At 36.6% G+C, this 21401-nt stretch overlaps 1 protein-coding gene across 1 annotated transcript in view; it reads right to left on the bottom strand.

The window, feature by feature from the left end:
* ASZ1 (ankyrin repeat, SAM and basic leucine zipper domain containing 1) overlaps nt 1-21401 on the bottom strand; it is a 38028-nt gene that overhangs the window by 8073 nt on the left and 8554 nt on the right. The window contains exons 4-9 of the mRNA XM_008500580.2: nt 19346-19457; nt 10839-10950; nt 10440-10574; nt 8269-8381; nt 4732-4807; nt 4299-4355 (exon numbers count right to left, since the gene is read on the bottom strand). Coding sequence (XP_008498802.2) covers nt 4299-4355; nt 4732-4807; nt 8269-8381; nt 10440-10574; nt 10839-10950; nt 19346-19457 — 605 coding nt within the window. The remainder of the gene's footprint in view (nt 1-4298; nt 4356-4731; nt 4808-8268; nt 8382-10439; nt 10575-10838; nt 10951-19345; nt 19458-21401) is intronic.

The following is a 21401-nucleotide window of genomic DNA, read 5'->3' as shown; positions in this document are numbered from 1 at the left end:
CTCAGATTAAAACTTAATTAATTTTTAAAACTTAGGTTGAGTTTTATTTTTCTTTATTTAAGTGTTCTAGAAGAATAGTTCATTTGTTAGAAAGTGCTTATTCTGGCATTTTGCAGTACTTTTCCTTACTTGTCTGACATGTGCAGCACAGGACTTTTGATGTTAGCAACCCTAAGGATGCCTCTCCACACCAGTGAAAAACTGTGTAATTCCAGCTCCAAGTATGACTTTGTTCCTCACTCTCCAGCTGAGCACCTGGACTCAGCAGGAGTTGACCACTCTGGTATTTGAGACCACAAGGATCCCACAGCCTCCAAAGCAAGAACACGCAGGGCTCTCACTGATGTTCCAGAGACATGAAGGTCCCTGCTGCAGCCTCAGAAATCTATTAGATGTTACTGTTTGCAGTCTCCCACATTTCTGTGATTATTGAAGAAAGAATTCTAAAAGAATAACTGAAAACACACATCAGATCAAAATACCAGGATGCCTAACTTTCTCTAATGGTGCCAAGCAGCAATTCCTGGGAAGATGAAGTACCTAAAGAAACGATCACTCTGTGTGTGACTAATTTCTGACAGCCAGTGCTCATCATGACTCCATAAAACAGTCCTCAACAACTAGTGTTCAGAAATCACAGATAGCAGGTAAAAATCCCCCAAAAGATTGTGAGTTTAACTACAGGTGTCAAGAACTTTGGAGTTCCCAATGTGTTGCCATGGGGACCTGTACAAATTGTACTCAAGTCTCTTAGGTAAATATCACTAGCAACTTTATTAAAGATCTAGCTTTCCTAGAAATAGGTTGCTTTACTTTTGTCAAACTGGAAGTTTGCTCAATTTATTAGTACTTGGGTTTGCCTTATGAAGCCCTATCTGGTGTGAACTCATGCTTTCTTAATACTTACAAACCATTACAGCAGTTTTTTAATGATACAGAAATAAGCTGATCTATGCTTATAACTGACAAACGAAATCAGCACTTCCAAGGACAGAATGGCAATAATTATTGAATATTAAAACTTTCTTGCTTAAAAAGCAGGAACTATTGCAAAGATGAAGTTTGCTTTCAACTCCATCTTCTCATCACTGGAACAAGGAAATCAGGGTATACCTTAGCTGCCCAGCGAGTATTAGGAAGATGATGTACTTTATTTCCCTATAAATAAAACATAACTTAATCCTTCTGTAAATGGATCAGTGACTGAGCACCATTACATCTTAAAGTTATGGTTTAGGAGGTAAAACATGCAGTAATTGTAGATAAAGCCTCTACCACCACAATAATTCACAATGCAGAGATACTGTGTGCAGAATGTGGAGACCAGAAGTAGATAGATCCATCCAAGCTACTTCCCAAAGCAGACACTTCTCCCTTTCTACACTGTCCCTGCTAAGCACATGGGTCACTCAGAACATGACTATTCATACACTGATGGATGCATGGAACAAGCACAGTGCAGGAAGCCCGTTTCCATATGAACAAGCAAGTTTTTATGTTGGTGTTGGTTCAATGGCACTCTCTCATCCAAATAATGCAAATAATACTGTGGAGTGACCCTATGTGTAAGAATGTACAAGTATTGAAGTAGAGCTAGCTTATATCTATAAAAGGACTATGCACAGTCTAGCTTTTGATGTTAGGTATATCAACTCTAAAAACATCTATTTTATTTTTTACTTAAATAAATAAAAAAAATTTAAAACCCCCAAAACAAAAGCCCAACCCCTGAAAATGCATACCCCAAACATTTCAGTATCAACATGACTTTCCTGTCACCTTTTAGACAGAAAGTAAAGAAGATGTGAATAACAGGCTGCTTCTACACAAGAAAGGTGACATATTTTTTAGATGAAACCAGAAAAATTTTGCAATTAGCTCTCACATCCTTGCCATCTTGCCCAAGCAGTCGCTATTTTTAATAACCTGAAAAATTTCCATCAAATATTAAATGATTTTTTTAGGGAGAGGGAGCAGAGGAAGGAGAGTCCTGGAACACACAAAGAGATAACTCTCTAATGATGAAGCTAAACTCCTAGGATACATTTTAAATTTGGATGTGTTAATTTTCCATTGTCTTCTCAAATCCAGCACAGGATGCCAATTTCTCCTATTCTAAACTAATAAACACATAAGAAAGTAATCTTTGCAGTCCCAAATGCATACAGAAGTGAAGTGACTTCTGTCTTTACCTTCTGAGACAAATGCTCAAAGAAAAAAAAGACCAAAAAAGATCCAAGTGTTGCAAGCACAGAAGCAGACAAAAACCTGAAAATGTTGAATAGACACATCCCAGTATACTGAACAGACTTGTTTCAATATGGAACAGTTTATAAGCTTAAGGAATGTAAGGATTTCAGCTTGAAAGAGTAATTGTTTAGGCTCTGTTGTAGAATACAGATAAAGATATTTACAGAGAAAATATCTTTCTGATATTGTTTGATGGAGCAAGGCATATCATGTTAGTGACAGGATTTCTCCCTAGTTCTCTGGATACAAAGCAGCTTGGCTAAGAGGCATCCATCAGAGGTCATCATTAATCTTTGTAGTAATAAGATCCAGGCGCTTTAAAAGAGCTGGCTGTTAGTTGAAGATCTGCCATCACACAGAAAACTTTCAGCTCTGGAGTTACGAGGAAACAGATTAGATTTGTTCTATCAGCAGTGTGGGGAGAAACTGTTAGTAGAGATCTAAAACTAGCCTGCACCAAGAATTCAGGATAACTTATGAAGTGTTAATAAACCCAGAGTGTTATATAATTTTTTAAATTCTCAGTCAAAGACTCACTAATTGATTTACATTCATACACAAATCACGATTTATTTCTCAGGAACTGATTCCTGCTTTTGCAGAGCTAAGAGGCAAACTGTTTCTATAAATATTATCTTCACTTGCAAGAGCAGCTGATCCAGGTATTTATTTCAGATTGTCCAAAAAAGCCCTCTTCATAATAATGAGGAGCCTCTAAGACATTAGAGCACTGAAGCACAAGTTATCAGAATGAGTGAAATTATACCTCTTCAGTGATGGCCTAGCCATTCAAGCCCACAGTTTTCTCCCATTCCCCAAATGTCTCCTGCATAAAGCAAGCAATGATTACAAAATCAAACTAGGCAATCAGTATGAGCTTCCTTCCTACCAAAAGAAGACAGCAGCTCAAAGTGATGAGCAGCAAGTCAATAAAATCTCCTTTATGAGAAAAATTCCCGTTAAAGGGGGCTCTAGGATTCATATAAATCCCACAAAGTGATGCTGTCAAAGGGGCATGATCCTGAGGCTTCAGAAATACAGTAATACCAGAACACACCAACTTGCTTTACAATATTAACATCTAAGTGACCTCTTAAGTATCTCTTTATTGACAAAGCTCCCTATACATGCACCCTTTGAGATCACAAAACTCTGAGCTTCATCAAAACACAAACTCTACAAGAGAAAACTTGTGCAAAACATCCTTGTGACACCGACTCTGAAGGATTATTAAACATCTGTGTGCAAACATTGCTTCCAGCTGCTAGAACACATGCCTCTTTGGTATCGGAGTAGGAGGGGGAAAAGCTGACACTGAGGTCATGGTTAGCATCAGTAGCAGGGAGCAGGCTTTTAGCAGCTCTTTTAATGAGGCATCTTTGGTATCCCAGACCAGGTACAGGGTGCTCAAAAGAATCCTATGGCCTTTAGTATTTACCATCAAAATACCAACCTTCTTAGTGGCAGTAAAGTGTAAGAAACCAAACTTGTCCTCTTCTCTTTTTTTTTGGTAAGTTTTACACATCTGTGAAGGCTATGTGGGATATGACATTCCACAATGTAAGAAAGCTCTCTCTTTTTCCAACTGGAACTACCACCTCACAAATGAGAATCACATTTAAAGCAGTTGTTTCAGATTATCTACTGCTAATCCTAGCTAGCACTGATTTCCTTTCAAGGACAACCTATTGAAATACTAAAACCAGTAACAACTAAAATTTAAACCAGAACTATTTCTTGCTCACCCTAACTCCCAAACCACTGCAGGAAAGAAATATTAGGAACTTCTACATCATAATTAATTATAGGCAGAAAAGATTTAAGAAGTCACCTCACAAGAATTCAAGGCTTATCTGTGAGATTACACACTTTAGAAAAGGTCTGGCTATATCCCCTAATTAAAATTCAAGAAGTTGCATAAGATTCTGGTAACATATATAAACAGAATTCTTAAAAGAAGAAATATTTATAAAGAAAAAATAATACATTAAAAACAGTTAAGAATTTTTTAGGATAAAACTAAATTAAGTTAGAAAGCAGTAACTGACCTCTATTAACTCATCTTTTTGCATGATCAGAAGTTGTCTTAAAGTAGTGTTTCTTTCCTGTATAAAACAAATGAGTTTTCTGCCATCAAAAAAATTCAGAACAAAACACCGTTTTCACTTGATTTTTTCAATGATTTTGAAAAGTTCAATTACTTCAGTTTTCAGAAACAGTTACACAACACCATTACCAAAGTAATGAGATTTCTTTAGTTTAAAACTAATACATTGTGACCAATGAACATAATTACAATTGAGCAATTCAATCCAGTCCATTACAGTTTAGCTTGCTTAACATACTTTGTATGAATTTGTTTAATGAAATAATATTAGTTTAGGAAATTTAGTTGAATTAAGATGAACATTTTTTAATGTTGTAAGGTGCATTTTGCTTTCATGGATTGTTTTATGGATAGCAGATAAACCACAAACTTACCTTCAATAATCCCATTATGTGTTCTAGACCAATACCATGTAAAAACACTTCCATGTCATCAAAAGTTGAATTGGAACTGCAAATATAATCAATGAGATTCAAGTTGATTACAGTGGTAATTACAAAAGGTTATCTAGAACAAAATACAGAAAAGCTGTACATGTCTACTGATGACAGTAGTATCTCATAAGCACCACAGGGCATAATTTAATCTATCAACATTTTATAAATGGCTTTTCTGTGTAGTAAGTTGAATTGAGCCTAAAAGGGAATTATTTTCATAAGTAAATGTCATCCTAAGTAGCAAATTTTTCCAACTGAACTTCAAAGTTGAGTTGCAAATGCCTGAAAACTTTTAAAGTGGAGTGTAGTTAAGGAAGATAACTTCGTAGGCTTATCAAGCAACATTCATATAGATTAGATTCAGTTCTCAACTATTACCCTTCCTGTTCCATATAAACAAAAAAGGGTTATCAAGGAAACAGGAATGTCTATAACTAAAGATAGTGGAAATTAGTCTGATAAGAAATTTGTTGTCAGAAGACTACTATTATAAAGGTAGAATGAGGAAGCAGTATAATCTACTGTAGGTTCAGAATTTAACATATATAAACAAATGTAAAATATAAATTTCGATTCCCCACCCTACCAAAAGATATAAAGACTTCAGAGAAAAAAAAAATCTAAACTGCTTTCAACAATTCTATGAATAACTGTAGTGAAAAGAATTAAAACATATGAAATGCAGAAAGAAGTACTGTAATAGCTACAGTGAATTCTTTGCCAAAACCCTAGTAAGAGAGAAAGCTTGCTCCATCTTATTGTAGGCCCTGAAGTCAAGGTTTGCTCCCTTTTAACACTGAAGATTCAAAGATCTTCTATTAAAATTTGTAAAACAAAACTAAAAAAAAAAAAAAAAAAAACCAAGAAAACACTGCTGTCCCCCTCAAAAAAAAAACCCAACCACAAAACAAAACAAAAAAAAACCAAAAAAAGAAACCAACTAAAATGCAAACTCAAACAAAGCTCTCTGAAAACTATTCTGAACACATAATATTTTAAGTTTGCACACTCAGAATCTTGCATTCCAGGATTTCTGGTATTTAAGTATACTTATCCCTTTATGAGGATAGCCACCTTAAGTCACATATGGAGGAGTTCATGCAACTTCCACATTGTAACATGTCAGTAACATCTGTGAGCACTTCTTCTGTCAGCAGGCAAAAATTTTATAAAATGAGTTTAAAATAATTTTAATAGAGTTTAAAGCCATCATCCCTACCATGATGTGGAGGATTGTGTTATCCTGTGCACAGTTTCTCACCCCTTAGCAAACCGACAGCAACCACTAGCCTTTAAAGTAACCAATTCACAGATACACCCAGACATTGTTTGTACAGCTAATGCCCTTCAACTGGCAAGAGAAAGCATGAATGCCAAAGTGGTACTCAGGCACTCAAAGCACCCAGTTAGCAAAGGTTTTAGGAGTCCTTGGGCAAGTGAAGACTTTTGGTTCTGCAAAGAGAGGACATTTTTCTCAAGATCAAAGAAAGGGCTATTCAGCATGCAGGCATTAACTCAAAAGGCCCTGGACCAGGAAAGGACTTAATCCAGGAATCGAAGAAAGCGAATTCGTGACAGGTATTTCCATATCCTTGTTTGGTCCAGGGTTCTGGACTCTCTCTCATTAAGACGGCAGACAGCAACCACTGAAGCTATGTTCATGACCTAAGGATGACAAAGGGATATCAACAGCAAGGCTGTTAATTTCTGCTCATTGAGCCTTCATGGTGAGACATAACTGATACCCAGTACCAGATAAAGCTTTAGGAACAACAGAGAAAATAGGGACTTGAAAAGACAACTGGCAATGCCTGTGATGAAAATTATGCAGCAAATGGCAAAAAGGAGATACCAAGTCCAGGATCTATGACAGAGGAAACACAGGTATCAGTGAACCTCTAGATTACCACTAGATTTTAAAAAAGCAACTCACAAGGGGGTGGGTATGTGTGTGTGTGGAAATGGATAAGCTATATTTGTAAGAAGAGGCGTTTAACAGCCAGAAATCTTCTCTATTCCCAGGGTTGTTTCCTGAAACCAAGAGTCCTCCTAATTACCAGAAATGCTCAAATATTTAAAACATCAGAACTAGCTATTGTTAACAGAAAAATTCATGAGGTTGATAGAAATGTCTATGTATGTTTATATAACAAATCAGTTGCTCATCTGATGCAGAGAAAACCAGCAGAGTTCAGAAAAAGACCACTGAAACATTGTGAAACTCTGCAAGCTCAAGAATTGCTTAAGATAGAATGACATTTGCAGAGCTAGACATCTGGCTATCACAAAGTATTATGTGTCTTATTTTAAAATCTTATCAAGATTGCTCTAGCACTGGTAGAATGTCCCCTTGCCATGGTAAGGTTTGAATAGCCCTAAATCCATTTGGATATCTGTTGCATAGTGTTAGTTTATTTCCTTACACCAGAAGAAGCCTGGAAAACTTCCTGAATAACCTAAACATATTAAAATAGAGAGAGAGAGAGATTATATCTAACACTGAAGTGTTCAGGGAAAGACCTTCTCGAAGATCATGAGTCTTTGTGAAGCATATTAGAAGGCCAGTCTACTTCAAAGAACAGCATAGCTCATGACTGATTTTACTATGCAAAGCCTTTACCTCTCTGCTGCAAGAAGTATCTCTAAGATGACTGTGGTTGAAGCACCAGAAAATAAACATCTGATGGACATAAACACTCATCTAGCAACAAAACCTTGTGAGACTTTATCTGAACTGAGGTACTTTGTCTTAGACTTGGACTAACTCAGTGTGAACTACCTACTGAACTGCCATCAACAAAATGATGCAAAAATTTCAAATTCAGAGTGACCTGCCTCAGCAGGGACATAAAAGAAAAAGTGTTCTGACCAACCAGAACCCACTATGGTAACTGGAAGTTGATGCAGCTCAAGCTCAAGAAGGCAGGTAAATACTTTGTTGAGGACTTCTTAGCCAACATGTACTGGGACATACCAGAGATCTCTGAAGTTGCTGAAGCAGGGGTGGATTTAAGTCACAGGACGGCTTCAGGGTTTGGGACATCCTATACAAAATGTTCTAGAATTTACCTGGTGTTCCTATTTAATTTTGAACCTTGTGTATATGCAGCAAAGTAGAAAAGGGCATAGCTCTTCCTGTTGGTAACATCACATGAAGACAACCACACTACAAGGATTATTCAACAGGGGAGTATAATAGCAGAGCTGAAATTAATTGAAGTGACATTGGACCCTGGCTCTACTATACTTTAGACTAAGCACAAAGAAGGAAAGATCTAAAAATTGGTCTTTGTTTATAATACAAAGGAACTCTGCACTCTTGAAGAATTAATAGCACATTAAAATACTGACGGCAGACTCTTGGTAGTGCTCCAAACAATACACAATATATATCAGTACAACTTAACCACTGATATGAACAAATGCAATCTCTTAGGAGTTTATAAGTTAAAATTACACTATGACTGTATTTACCCAGCTACGTGGTCAGGGACAGCTGTCAGAAATTGGTAGATAGCCTCTTGCTTCATTGCTTCCTGGCATCTCCCTTCCAAGTGATTTGCAGCTAAAGAGAGTAAACTATAAATCTGGAAGAGTCAAAATGAATTAAGTATTATTCAAACTCAAAATGCATAAAGAAATACACAGGACTAAGACTACAAAGAGTTCTGCCCTAAATTGCTACCTAGAGGAAACATGAACCATCCAGCACTGCTTCTTTTCTAAAGCATATAACTACAGTAAGGAGTTCAGACTAAGCCCACAGAGTTTATCAAGAGCATTTCTGAATAAACCAAATTCCAGCACAATAATGAACTGACCCAGAGCAAAACAGTATATATGAAGTCTACAAACATTAGCATCTGCCACTAGAGGCAGCAATGCACCAAAATATGAACTTTTATGCTTTGTAGACAGAAGTTGTACATACTCAAGAGAGTAAGTAGTCTGAAGAGCATGAGGCATCTGACTATTTTAATGCCTCCATTTCCAGTGCAAATACAGACTCAACATTCAGCAATTTACAACCAACAATTTAATTTAACTGTAACTGAGAGATAGGGAATCTGTCAACTGGTTGAAGAAACAAGTCTTCTGCAAGACATCTCTGTGCATCAGTGATAGATTCCCAGAAACTGAACTTCCCCTGAGTTACTAGTAAACAGTAAAACAAGTAAACAGTAAACAAGTATAACCTCAATAACCCTAAAGTAATGGTGAAACCACTTTCCAGAAATTCAGGTGTGTAGACAGTTTCATATACATAAACATATATGAGTATATAAGGCTCATCTCCAGCCCTCTTTCTGGTTGTGGGGGGCAGAGTGAGAAACAGAGAAGGCGTTGATGCTACACAAGCACTGCTCAGCTATTGCTAAAATACCAGTGCATTACCAACACTGTTTTGGTTACAAATCTAAAACACAACACCATACAAGATGTTAGGGAGAAAAATTACTTCATCCTAGCCAAACCCAGTACAGTTTGTAAGAAAAATATCTCCCCTTCCAGGTAGTTTCTGAAGACAGTCTATGTGACAACCCACAGGTCTGTCAAGAGCCTGAAAAGCAGACCTCCAAGCTGGAAAAAGCTCATGACCATTAATATCTCAATGCCATCTGCAAGACTTTGCAGTAACTGTGTTAAAGTTAGTGCTTCACAGGTCAAGAGGTAAGACCTACCTCTCAAGTGTACTCTCTCCATGTCAGAAAAAGTCACTTTATAAGATTATATGACCGCAGCCTGCTAAACAAGTCATTTATCAAAGGCAAAAAGCATCTGTAGCCCCTTTCAGTAACTTGAGCTAACAGATCCCTGAGCCTTAGACACTGATCTTGCTAGCCTATACTGACAGCTTTGTGCATAGTTATCATTTTTGCTCCTGCCTAGCCCTGAAGTCTGTCAGGAAGAAAATAAAAGAAAGAGAAAAAAAAAGAAATAGAAGCTGTAAAGTGAATTATAATTCACACACATTTCTGAACAGCCACTGCAAAGAGCCACATCATTGGTAAGAGCAACTTAAAGCAAATATGCAGAAATCTGCATGATTGATCTACTGTGCAACACTTGGTAATATCAGTAAACAGATATTCTTTTTTTTAAGGAGAATACATATTGACTTAATCAGATCTCTCTTATATTGGTAATTTGTGGCTGCTCTTCCAGTGATGCAATAACTGATTTATAGTATTTTATACCTTCTTCCCTACCAAGAATGAATTTTGAAAGTGGCCACTACCAACTCCCTTCCTTTTTAGCTTTAGTCTTCTCACCTTCAAATTCAACCATAACCTATACACTGCAAATTAGTTTGATATCCACATTCTCTCATGCATTTTAGCAATCAGGAAAAGCACAAAACATTACTTTTCTACTTATATCAACATCAATAACAAAAAAAGTCCCCTGCTCTCTATTCTGAATCTGAAACAAATTAGTCTGGAAAAAAAAAGTTCCCAAAACATCATATCATTTAAAGACTTGTGAAAAGCTGAGATAAAACAGAAAATGGACTATCTAGCAGAAGTATTCAACTAGATAGTATAATTTAGATATGAAAGTAACACAAGAAAATTAGACAGTTAATGAACAGATTTGAGGCAAAATACAGAATCTGCATTTCCAGCTAAAACAAAATTAAATACCTCTGAATGTCTGTTGATTTTTGCTAGGTCTGCTGCAGTTTTTTCATCCCTAGTCTGTAGATTTTTATCAGCTCCCAATTCAAGCAACTTCAAAATCACATTTTTATGTCCTTGCTGTGCCGCCCACATTAATGCCTGTAAAGAACAACCTTGTTTTACCAAATTTACACATGGAACAAAAAAGAACACAGGTTCAATCAATAATGTAATCATCACAAGTTCTTCCATGTCAGAATCTGGAGACAGATAAGTATTGCAAAACAACTTGAAAGTGGTGCTGAAGCAGAAGACTGTAGCAAGGAGTGTTTCTGAGGAAGCTGTACTTAGAAACAGATTTCTAAGTTCCTGCTTTTAAGAATTTTTATCATCAATTTCAAAACATAGAAATAAGTCACTTACTGTATATCCATTTTCATCTTGAGCATTTATGTGTGATCCATGAGCAACAAGAAGAGAAACAACCTGAGGATAGCCTTTTCTAGCTGCATACATCAGTGGAGTCATTTGTTTCCTGAAGAAAAAGGGATGAAAAGTTATTTCAAGATATCAAAATCCAACTGTATTATCTAGTCAAGAACTTAATTCTGTAAAGATTCTCTGTTCTACAGGAGAATTAAACAAAGGATGAAAGTCCCAAGACACCATACTCACACTTCAGCACAAGGGTTAGCTTCAGAGGACATACAGATTTCATAGTACTCATTTATTTCCAGATAGCAATTTTTAATTATTTTAAGAGTTGGCATTTATTTCCAGATTAAAATTAAGTCAATAAGTTAATTGCTGTTCTTCACAAGAAGGAAACTTGTAGGAAATTAGACAGCTCTCTCCCAGGAGATTAGAACATACACTTATAATACTTCTAGGAGAAAAAGTTGAAAAAGAATGTATTCATTTGTCACCTTCAAATTCATGTAGTGCATTAAAACACAAATAACCTTAACACGTACCATCTATTAAACACAGCAGCTTGCTGACTAATGCATTTCTGTTTTGGTTCTGAACTACACAAAATCAATTTTTAAAGACCATCCTCTCCTGCTGCTACCACAGAACCAGCAGAAGGCCTCTCATTTAGCACAGAGAAGGCTTAATGAGAAGGGAATAGGCATACCTGCAGATGACAGTTTTCACCTTAGCAAAAAGGGAGAATATCAGCAAATCAGTATTTTTGCCCCATCAGTTTAAGAAGTGGCTAGAGAGCTTCATTTTTTAATTCAAAAATTATTTTTAGAAGTCACAGCTTAAGTGATTAATTCTATGTACAGTTTCATTCAAATCCAATGCTCTGAAAATAAACACCCAGTTTTGTGGGGGGCAAGCTGTAAACCACAACTGAGTCTTTAAGATGAATAATATTAAGAACAACTATTGTAAATACCTGCAAAACCCTCTCTGGTAAAAACAACCTAAGCAAAAGAATCACAGGTCACACAATTCTTGCCAGTGTGCACAGGTGCAGTGCAATAGTGCAAGGGGCACACCTATTATCAACAATCACACCTGATTCACACCAAGAAGAGTCTTTAGAGGATTACATACAAATACCATACTGAAAATCTTAACTTTTCAAATACTAAAACTGAGAATCAATACTTCTGCCCCTAAATACATTTTTTATGTTCCCAGAAGTGTATGTGTTTTCTCTACATATTTTACTATCTCTTACAACTGGTGAAGGAGAGTACTTACAGACATCACCTTTCCCATTAATCTGTTTCTTTTTTATATATCCTAGACCCTTGATGAAAACAGAATATTGATCTTCTGCTTCTATTAAGATTCTTGAAGCTATTTTGAATTGCTCTGAATACTTCTGAAAGAAAAAAAGTACCACCAAAAAGCCTAACACTCATTCTTTGGTGAAGTAAGACTGCAGAATTTGAAAAAAAAAAAAAAAAAAAAAGCAGTCTTGGATGGCCAAGATGTGGAGTTTGGTCACTACAAAGCAATCATATTTAAACTAAAGTATTTCATTACTGATGTTCAATTAAGATGTATTATACCTTAAAATGCACTATTTTTTCTTAAAAAAAGTACCATGCTTTTAATGTGTTTTAATTTAAAAGCAAGTACCACTTGCTTTTAATGTGCAGTTCTGTGTCAAAACACTGTTGTCATAGGTTTATTCCACCTCGTTTGGATATACCTGAGCGGAGGATCGCTCTTTTGAATAGTGCATTTATTAACAAGAGGTTCAATACTGACCACTAGAGGGACCAAGTAGCTTTCTTAAAGTGCAGACTTTCCAGTCCCTTCTGGAATTGCTAGAGCTAAGGTTTTGCTCATCTTACCTTTTTATTGCTCATTCACAAAAGGATATTTTATCGCATTCAAATATAGTCAGGAGCGCACTGAAAAAAAAAATCCAGACATACTGCAAATCTGCAAGAGTTATGATGGGAGAAAAAAAGCCACTTATTTGGAGATAATCAAAGACAGGTAATGTGGCCTTGAAGACATAGCAAGAAAAATGATCTTGTTAATGGAATTATAAGACGTGGATCAGTCTAACTCAATTTATTCCATCAACACTGCCAAAACCAGAGGTTCTGGATACTATAAGGAGACATTTTTATCATGGGACACAATCAGTCAGGAGAACTGGTCACTCAGAAATTTGTAGTTTCCATCTTCAGTGGGTTTCAAGACTAGATGGCACCTAGCCCATTGTCACAGCAGAGGTGGCTTTAAGGAAGAAGCTGAACTGGAGAAGTCCTGAGATTCATTCTGGCCTGAACTACACTGTAATCCTATGAAGATTACTACAAAAATAGAGAAAAATACACCACAATCTGCCCCTGCAACTTAACAACTGATGAGACAGTGATATACAGGTATCTATATATGACATACACAGATGTCTACAGATATCCATATTTTAAAGAATGAGCATAAATTGATTACAACCTCATAATGTAAGGTGTCCCTGAGGGTGCCCCATCTTACTGCATGGTGGCTGGACTAGGTGACCTTTATAGGTCCCTTCCAGCCTAAATTATTCTATGATTCTATGAACCTGTAGCAACAACAATCAAACTTGCTTGCCCAGAATGGGTACTCACTCCCATACTTCTTTCTACTCAGAGGCTGGTAGCCTTTGTCAGACTTTCCATGCTGCATCACCTTTGAAGTATTTACACCTGACGGCAAATAACATCCAACAGTCCATTCATGTCTGTCTTCGTTTTAATTTCTTCTCCAGTCAACTTTTTTTTTTTCCTTAAACTTGCACACTGCTACCTCACAACTACCTTTTGCTTTTTTAAAGAAAAAACACTGAACAAAAGTCCAGAAGTTCAGAGGCTATAGAACAGTCATTTCTCCAGTGAACAACAACATGCAGTGGTTACAGTTGTACAGTTCTGCAGACACGGCATCTGAAATCGAGGCAACAATTACATTAAAGCCACTGATTTTAAGTAAAACCAAATAAACATGGCATTTAAAAGGTTCACCAACATGAATATGCAATTATACCTCAAGCATTCCACTTTAATGCTCGAGTTTTAATTCATAAAATAGTTTTCATAGTTTCATAAATTTGCACAACGATGTATGAGGTGGTACTGTTTCATGTCTTGGGCACATTCTGCATGGGCACTCACCCTCTTAGAAAGCAAGGTCCACTTACACGTAGGTCCACAAGAGGGAGACTGCAGCCTTAGGGAAAACAAAGCTTTTCCTAACCCTGCAAAGAACTGCTGTAAACGCAACAGCAAACTTTAAATCTGCTGTTTCTCGCTAGAGCTTAAGCGAAATCAGAGCTATTTGTAAATCTTACTGCAACCTAAAAGTGTCCATGGAAGGCTTAGTGATAACCATCCAGAAAAAGACTTGATGAAATCTTTAACCACACTGAAACAATGTGCAGACATCAGTGTTTCATCAAACTGGCCTGCAGATGACCTTCTCAAAACACCTTTTATATAGCACAGTTTTCCTCATGACATTTGCCCATATTGAATTTGATACTCAAGTGATAGTCAGTAAATAAATAAATAAAAATCTTAAGAGGTATGTAATCAATTTATTAATAAGGCATGATGCCTGTTCTGCCTGTGTTTGCTTCTAGTTTTGCAGCACCTAAGTAAAAAGCAATAAAATCTTCACTGTTGTCATGGAAATGTTTGTATTTGTTTGTTTTTTCCTTTAGGTCTCCCAGCTTCTGTATTACGGCAAGAAAAAAAAAAGAAAAAAAAAAGTATTTTCAGTTTTCAGGGCCACTCAAAACTTCATACATGACCTACATAAAGATACAAGAGGTTACTATAGGCTCACTTCATCCTGTCAAAAAAATGGGGCAAAACACAATCACAAGAGAGCAACCTGAATGGAACAGCCCTAGAAGCAACCTTTTGGAGCCTCCTACCCTGGAAACCTTGTGGCACAATAAAACCAGGTGATACAGTGACAGCTAGCTGCATCACCTTCAAATGTCCCAAGTACCTGCCTGACTGTGAATTCTGTGAGGCAGAATTCGTAACACCCAATAAACACACATTCCTATGTTTGGGATGTCAATCAGGGCAAAGTTTATCTTCCTGGAAAATTTTAGAAGAGGGAAGAGAGAAAGAAAAGATGTATTCCATCTAGATACCGGTCTCCTTTCAATAGGGAGATATCTATAGATAATTCAGTATTTCAGGTTGGTGATCCTGAGAAGTGTAAGCTGTGAAGTCATATAATTGGATGTATGTTTATTAACTGACCAGTGTATCGCTTTAGAAAAAAATGCACCAGCAAGAGGGGAATTGAACCTTACTGAGTTATATGAGTTTAGTCTCAATATTTTCTTACTGAGATCCCAAAGCAAGGAAAGGATGCTACAAGACAGTAAGATTTTAGTCTACTGATCCGCAAACTGAACGCTGCTTCAGGTAACCAGCAAGCATGTTCTGGCTGCACCACGTCAGTGCTATACATTAACCTTGGAACTGAGAAATGAAATGGCAACCATATGTCCACAGCAACAGAAGAAAAGCTATTTGCCCCTTTTCTGGCTTTCTGGAGTTTTAAGTCATGAGGTGGGAAACCCTCTACATCAAGCAGTATTGGAAGAATATAACTCTAGTGTACTGTTGAGCTGCAAAATACATTTTCCAGGCACTATCTGCTAAAGGAAGGTAGAGAGTCACCTACCTCCTTGAAGCAGAACTTGTTAGAAGAATGGAACATAAAGCTGTAGTAACATGGTTGGGCTGCAATAGGTGATACTTTAGTTTCAGGTTCCATAGTTTTAGGCTTCATTTCAGACGGCAAGGTTCTTGTATCTTGGTGCTTCTGAACTCCCTTTACATTAATTGTTTTAAAATTAAAAAAAGCATCTGTGCAAGTTCTACAGCACAGAGGTAGAAATACACAGCTATCTTCAGTTATTTTCATGACAGGAAAAATACAAAGGATGTGATCAGCATCACATGGGATTAACATAAAAATTAATGGGATGACAGAACCCTATGCTATGACATTGCCAGTTATCCAGCCCTGTTCTCCTACATCCTCACTCATCATATTTTCACGTGCAAGGTGGTTTAGCTCAAGACATTCACACTTTGATGTAGAGAAGAAAACCAAAATTAATTATCCACACAATCAGGAACTTCTCAGATAACTCTTCAACTCTTCTTTCAAAGGGGGGTAATATCAAGAAATTCAGTACACCCATGTGAAGTCTACTACACAAAAGAGTCACCTTCTGCTATGTAAAAAACCAAACCAATTCTATGCAAATAGCACATGATCAGGGTAATCTAGTGGCAACGACAGGAAGTTTAATATACTTGTGAGAGGATGCTGCTGGATTTCAGAACAGGTTTTGTTTCTATTTTATACAAAGGCTCTTCAGGTGACATTCCAAAGTACACTGTCAAGAATGCCTCCGTTAAAAATAGCATCTAATGTTGCTGATGTCTCTGAGTATTTTATACCTCTCACCAGAAACTGAACAACAGTAGTAAGCCTGTTGGCACCAGTGTACAGTCGGTATTAGCTGGGGTAGGTATAATCATCTATTTTGGTGTCTAGACTGCTTTCCCCTACCAAAAGATCTGATCAAGCCTCAGCACTTAAATTCAAAAGCCATTCTTCCCAACTCACAGAACTCATGCATTTACCATGCTTCTGACTTCTCTCTAATGTGGACAGAAGGAGGGAAGAGGTACACAGACAGACCAGGTAAACACAGCATATTGGTAGATGTAATTTTGCATCTGATTTTTTATATTTAGTCCTAATTCTGTCCTAATGTTTGGTCAACATAATAAGTTTTTCTGTCCTGAGTTCATAGTGCTAGAATAAAAAACTCTGAAAGTCACAATGGAACACTGCAAAGTATTTTTTGCTCTGAAGTGGAACAGAACTATTGACACAATGATAAATTTCCTGATTTTCTTTCTCCAGCCATAAAATGCACTGCAGTGCATTAACTTTTCCCAGGCTATTTACTGAACAGCACTATTTGTCATTTGGCATGGTGAACTACCACACAATAATAATGTCAAGATCTCTGAAATTTTTATGTGGCAGTGCAGACCTACTGTCTTACCCATAGTAGTAAATATCTTGCTAAAATGGAGGAGTTAAACAATTAATTTATTCTGACTATGCAACCTGAAGAGAGACTTGCCTTGTGAACTGGGCAACCCTGCGATGAAAAAGACCAAAACTTTCATCATGAAGCCATTTTTGATACAACTGCTCTGAATGTGAACATACATAGGCTGTTTAATACCAGACCTGACCAGTGATTACATTTTCATGTATTAATGTACATCACAGTATGCTTCAAACTCAACTTTTATTCTGTTCAATGACAAAAGACAAAGGTCTAGTTCTTATAAACTCTTAAAACATCTAGCAGAATTTAGTACTTTTTAGAGCAGAAACTCTGCAAACTTGGTCATTGACCAGGACTACATTGTGCTAGAAATTTTAAGAGGGAGGAGAAAAAAAAAAAGCCACAAAGAAAATCAAAGCTCCACGTATTCCATAGTGCACAGGAGAGAAAGAGCTTATATCAAAATAAAGGAGGTTTCAATCATTCACCTATTTTTACCTTTTTCTAACAAAGAGCTGCTGGCATGAAATAAACTCAAACTATTCTCCCCTTACTGGCAAAGCCATTAGGTTCCCTTTACTCTATGTAAACAAGAACTTGGAGGATGTCATCTCTAAAATCTATATTTACTAAACAACCCATGACATGTAACCCTAGTAGCAGTAATCTACCTATCAGTTGGTCATGCCTTTTCTTTCTGCCTGTAACAAAAATCACAACTTAACCTTACTAAAACCAGTGTGTTTTTAAGAAAGCAAAAATAACCAAAAATGTTTTTACATCCCTAAGTATTCAAATAGCAGTTGCTCTACTGAGTACTTTCTCTTCAGTATTCCATACTATTGCAGAGAAACAATCTATCTACCCACTCCTAAATCCATTTTCTTTCTTAGGCAGCATTTAAAAAATCAGTTTATTTTTCAGAAGCCCTTCCCTGCTCCATGCACATTCAATGAATTAGACAAAAAAAAAAAAAAGCATCACCTCAAATGTCATTAAATAAAAGTCAATTGGCTGCCCTGCCAGGACAACAGAGAAAGGATTAATACCAAATTCTACCTTATATCCAAGTTCAGTATTTTGCTTTGCAGTCACACACATTCCAGTTGCTAGTGGATAAAAAAGTTTCCCAAAATCATTTTGTTTCTTAAATGCTGAGACAGCCAAATAATGTGTACAAATTCTGAATTTCACAATGTAATCTGATAAATACTATTGCAAAAGTGTAAAATCCCCAACTGGTCACTATATCTTGATGTATGCAAGCATAACTTGTATGTTAGCACAAGGTCTTGCCAAACAAAGAGGCAGCAAATACATATTTGTATGTAAAGATCAAGTATCCATAACATACTCTAAGTTTATAAATAAAGCTTCCCCCTTAAAATTCCCATCTCGTGTCAGAATCTAAACTTTTTCAAATATAAAGCTGCAGCTGTGTGCTCTGGCCTACATTTTCTAACAACCCAGAGAAAGTCTGATAGTGCAAAGACTTTCCACATTTTTAAGGAGGGATGTTAGGCTACATCTGATGGCAACAATGTAATGATTTCCTAGTCTGTGGCTTCCTCTTCTCTCAAGAAGAATCTTTAGCCTTTCAGGTAAGAATAAATGAATGGCATTTACAGTTGGTACCAGGTATGAGTGGCACTTAGCACAAGTACATTTCCTTTTGTCTATCAGTACCACATGTTTACAGTGAGGTTCAGGGCCCAGCACAATTGAATTCTACCAATGAGAACCAACACGCTTCCAATTCTGTTCTTTTTAGAGGGCTATAGAGTCCACTTATCTCAGGTAATGCAGTGAAAGAGCTGTGGTTCAAAAAATAAAATCCAGTTAGTTGAAAAATAAATAGTTCCAATTTGACCCAAACGATATCTTTATTCCCAACAGAAGGAGGAGAGATTATCCAGGGTCAGTCCAGAATTTATCTTTTTGGTGCAAAATGGAAGTTTTCTTTTTCCATAGCAAGCTGTCTCTTAAAGGAACATGACTAGATATTCACAGAAAACCTCAAAAGGTTATGAATTTAAATAAAGGATTAACAAATTTAACTTATATCCTTATACAGAAGAGGGAGTTTGATTTGGGAAAGGCAGAGAACCTACTTCTTGCCCTTGTATTACAGTCAACCAAACTATTAGGATTAGTTTTCATCTTACATTTATATCTTGTTCAGCTAAGGAACATACTTAAAAGTGATAAAAATGATTCTAGTCTTACTCAGATGAACAGCTGTACTAGCAGACTAGGAGAAACACACATCTAGATGCTAATCTTCCTTTATACAGACAGCACCAATTTCACAAATTTTATGCTTTATTCCCAGACATATTTTTGGTACCTGCAGGTAAGGTTAGGGTCAGCATTCCTTGACAGCAGCAGTTCCACAGTCTTCAAGACCTTCTCCTCTGAAGCAGGTGCAGTACATGCTGCCATCAGCACAGTGTACTTATCTGTTTTGAAACTTGCAGTTAGAGAATTACATATCTACATATAAATACCACGCTAATCCAAAAGTTAGTTTTAAAGTTTGTACATTGCTAGAGTTGTTAGTCAGGTTCTGATCCCCTTAAGATATTTAGAAAAGGGCAAAAAACTTGTCTTCCTTCCAATGAAGGTCACTACAATTACCAGGTAAAATAAAGGCACTCAAAATACTCAGAAAGATGAAAGTGAGTGGCAATAGTAAAGCATCTACTCTTGCTGAAGTTTAGGATACTTCTTAGGTACCAAAACCCCAGCAAATGTTTGTTTCTCAAATCTTGTTCTACACCAGTAGGTTTCCTATTCTATTCCCTATTTCTCCTCACCTATCCAACATACAGTCAAGGGAAATAACAGCTTAAACTGCAATAGGTAATGGAAGTGCATGAAATGTGTTACAAAAACATAGTGACAAGAATTTTTAGGGAGAACAGAGAGCAGTACAAATGCTTTATTACTGGGCTTAAAGAGAAGGAAATAAGGTTACTAAACTAGACTACTATGCTCAAGTATTGGCAGGAAAAGGATTGAAAGTATGTTTTTAGATGTGGATGAAAGAACACATCTACACAGCCCATAAGGATTCATCAGGATGAGCCTGCTTATTTGCTCCAGCTCTGAAGCCAGCTGGGTGTTCCATGCCACCCTTGCTCACAAATCCAGGCTGTACACCACTGATGTTTGCACTTGGCACAGGAGGATGTGGGAAGCATAACACCTCAAGGACCTTAGCAAGTTGGCTGGCCCCAGAGTCAATCTGAATTGTTATTTGAATAACTGCCCATTCCGCTTATTGCACAAACTTCTTCACAAGTTCAAACATGCCTTTAGCAATTTAACAAGTATAATTTTACCTGTACCTACTTCAGACCATACTATGAAGCGTTACAACGTATTTTCCAACTTTCTTGTAGAAGTTTTAAGAAGTGTCAAGACCACATATATATTTAGAACTTTATTCTTCAACTGAAGATTATACTTCAGATTTTACTATATTTAAAAATGGTAAGTTTGTTACGCACTTTACCTCTATTTGCTCAATCTTTATTTCTGTTTCTTGCCCCCCACCCCTCCAACCAAAAAATCTTGGTTTTGCAGTTAAAGTCATCTTTTTTTTAATGTACCAACTCTTCACTTCAACTTTATTTGAAGTTCTACTTCAAATAAATCGGAATGTTAAATTAAAACTTAAGTCTCAGAGAGTCATTTGCATTTCTGAACAGTAAAAGGTTAGCTCTTCAGTAAATTTCTTGTTACACTTGACAGATTTCTACACAAATTATTAAACTGGTTATCCATAACAATACTTGCAGAAAGATGACAAAACTTTGAACAAAGGTAGTGATAAGCACCATTAGTCCAGAAATGATACTTAGGATGAATCTGTAGTAATATTTGTATTTTGTACTCCATGTAGAGATAAACAGTGGGAAATTAATTTCTGTTAGGCTACCTAAAGCTCATACATGTGAGCAAGAGAAGAGGAAAAATGACCTTGGAGAAATGCTGGCAAGACTGCAAAAACGATTAGTTTATGTTCATCTTAGTTGAAAATCCCATAAGAGCCAGTGAATTTACTTCTCAAGTATGCTGTGTTCTGATCCCACCAGATACTGAATACTATATTAGTGTTAATTCTTCACAACAACCAAAAAGGATAAAACTAGGTAACCACTTACAAAGAATGACGAAAATATGAATAATCAGGATAGGATAACTGAAATGATTGCCTGCTGATGCAAAAAAACCATGCGACATTTAGTACCACCTTAGGACAGGACTGCATAGCTTTAATGAACACATGCAGCCTTACCTGAACCAGTGGCTTGCAAGATTTATAGCAACTGCCTACCAAGTAATGGAAAACCAAGTTCATATATAAACAAGAAAATCTAATGTCTTTTTTCTTTTCC

The sequence above is a fragment of the Calypte anna genome, chromosome 1, assembly GCF_003957555.1.
Source record: "Calypte anna isolate BGI_N300 chromosome 1, bCalAnn1_v1.p, whole genome shotgun sequence".
NCBI lineage: Eukaryota > Metazoa > Chordata > Aves > Apodiformes > Trochilidae > Calypte > Calypte anna.
Note: the sequence above shows the minus strand (reverse complement) of the source record. Positions and strands in the feature narration are given on the sequence as shown.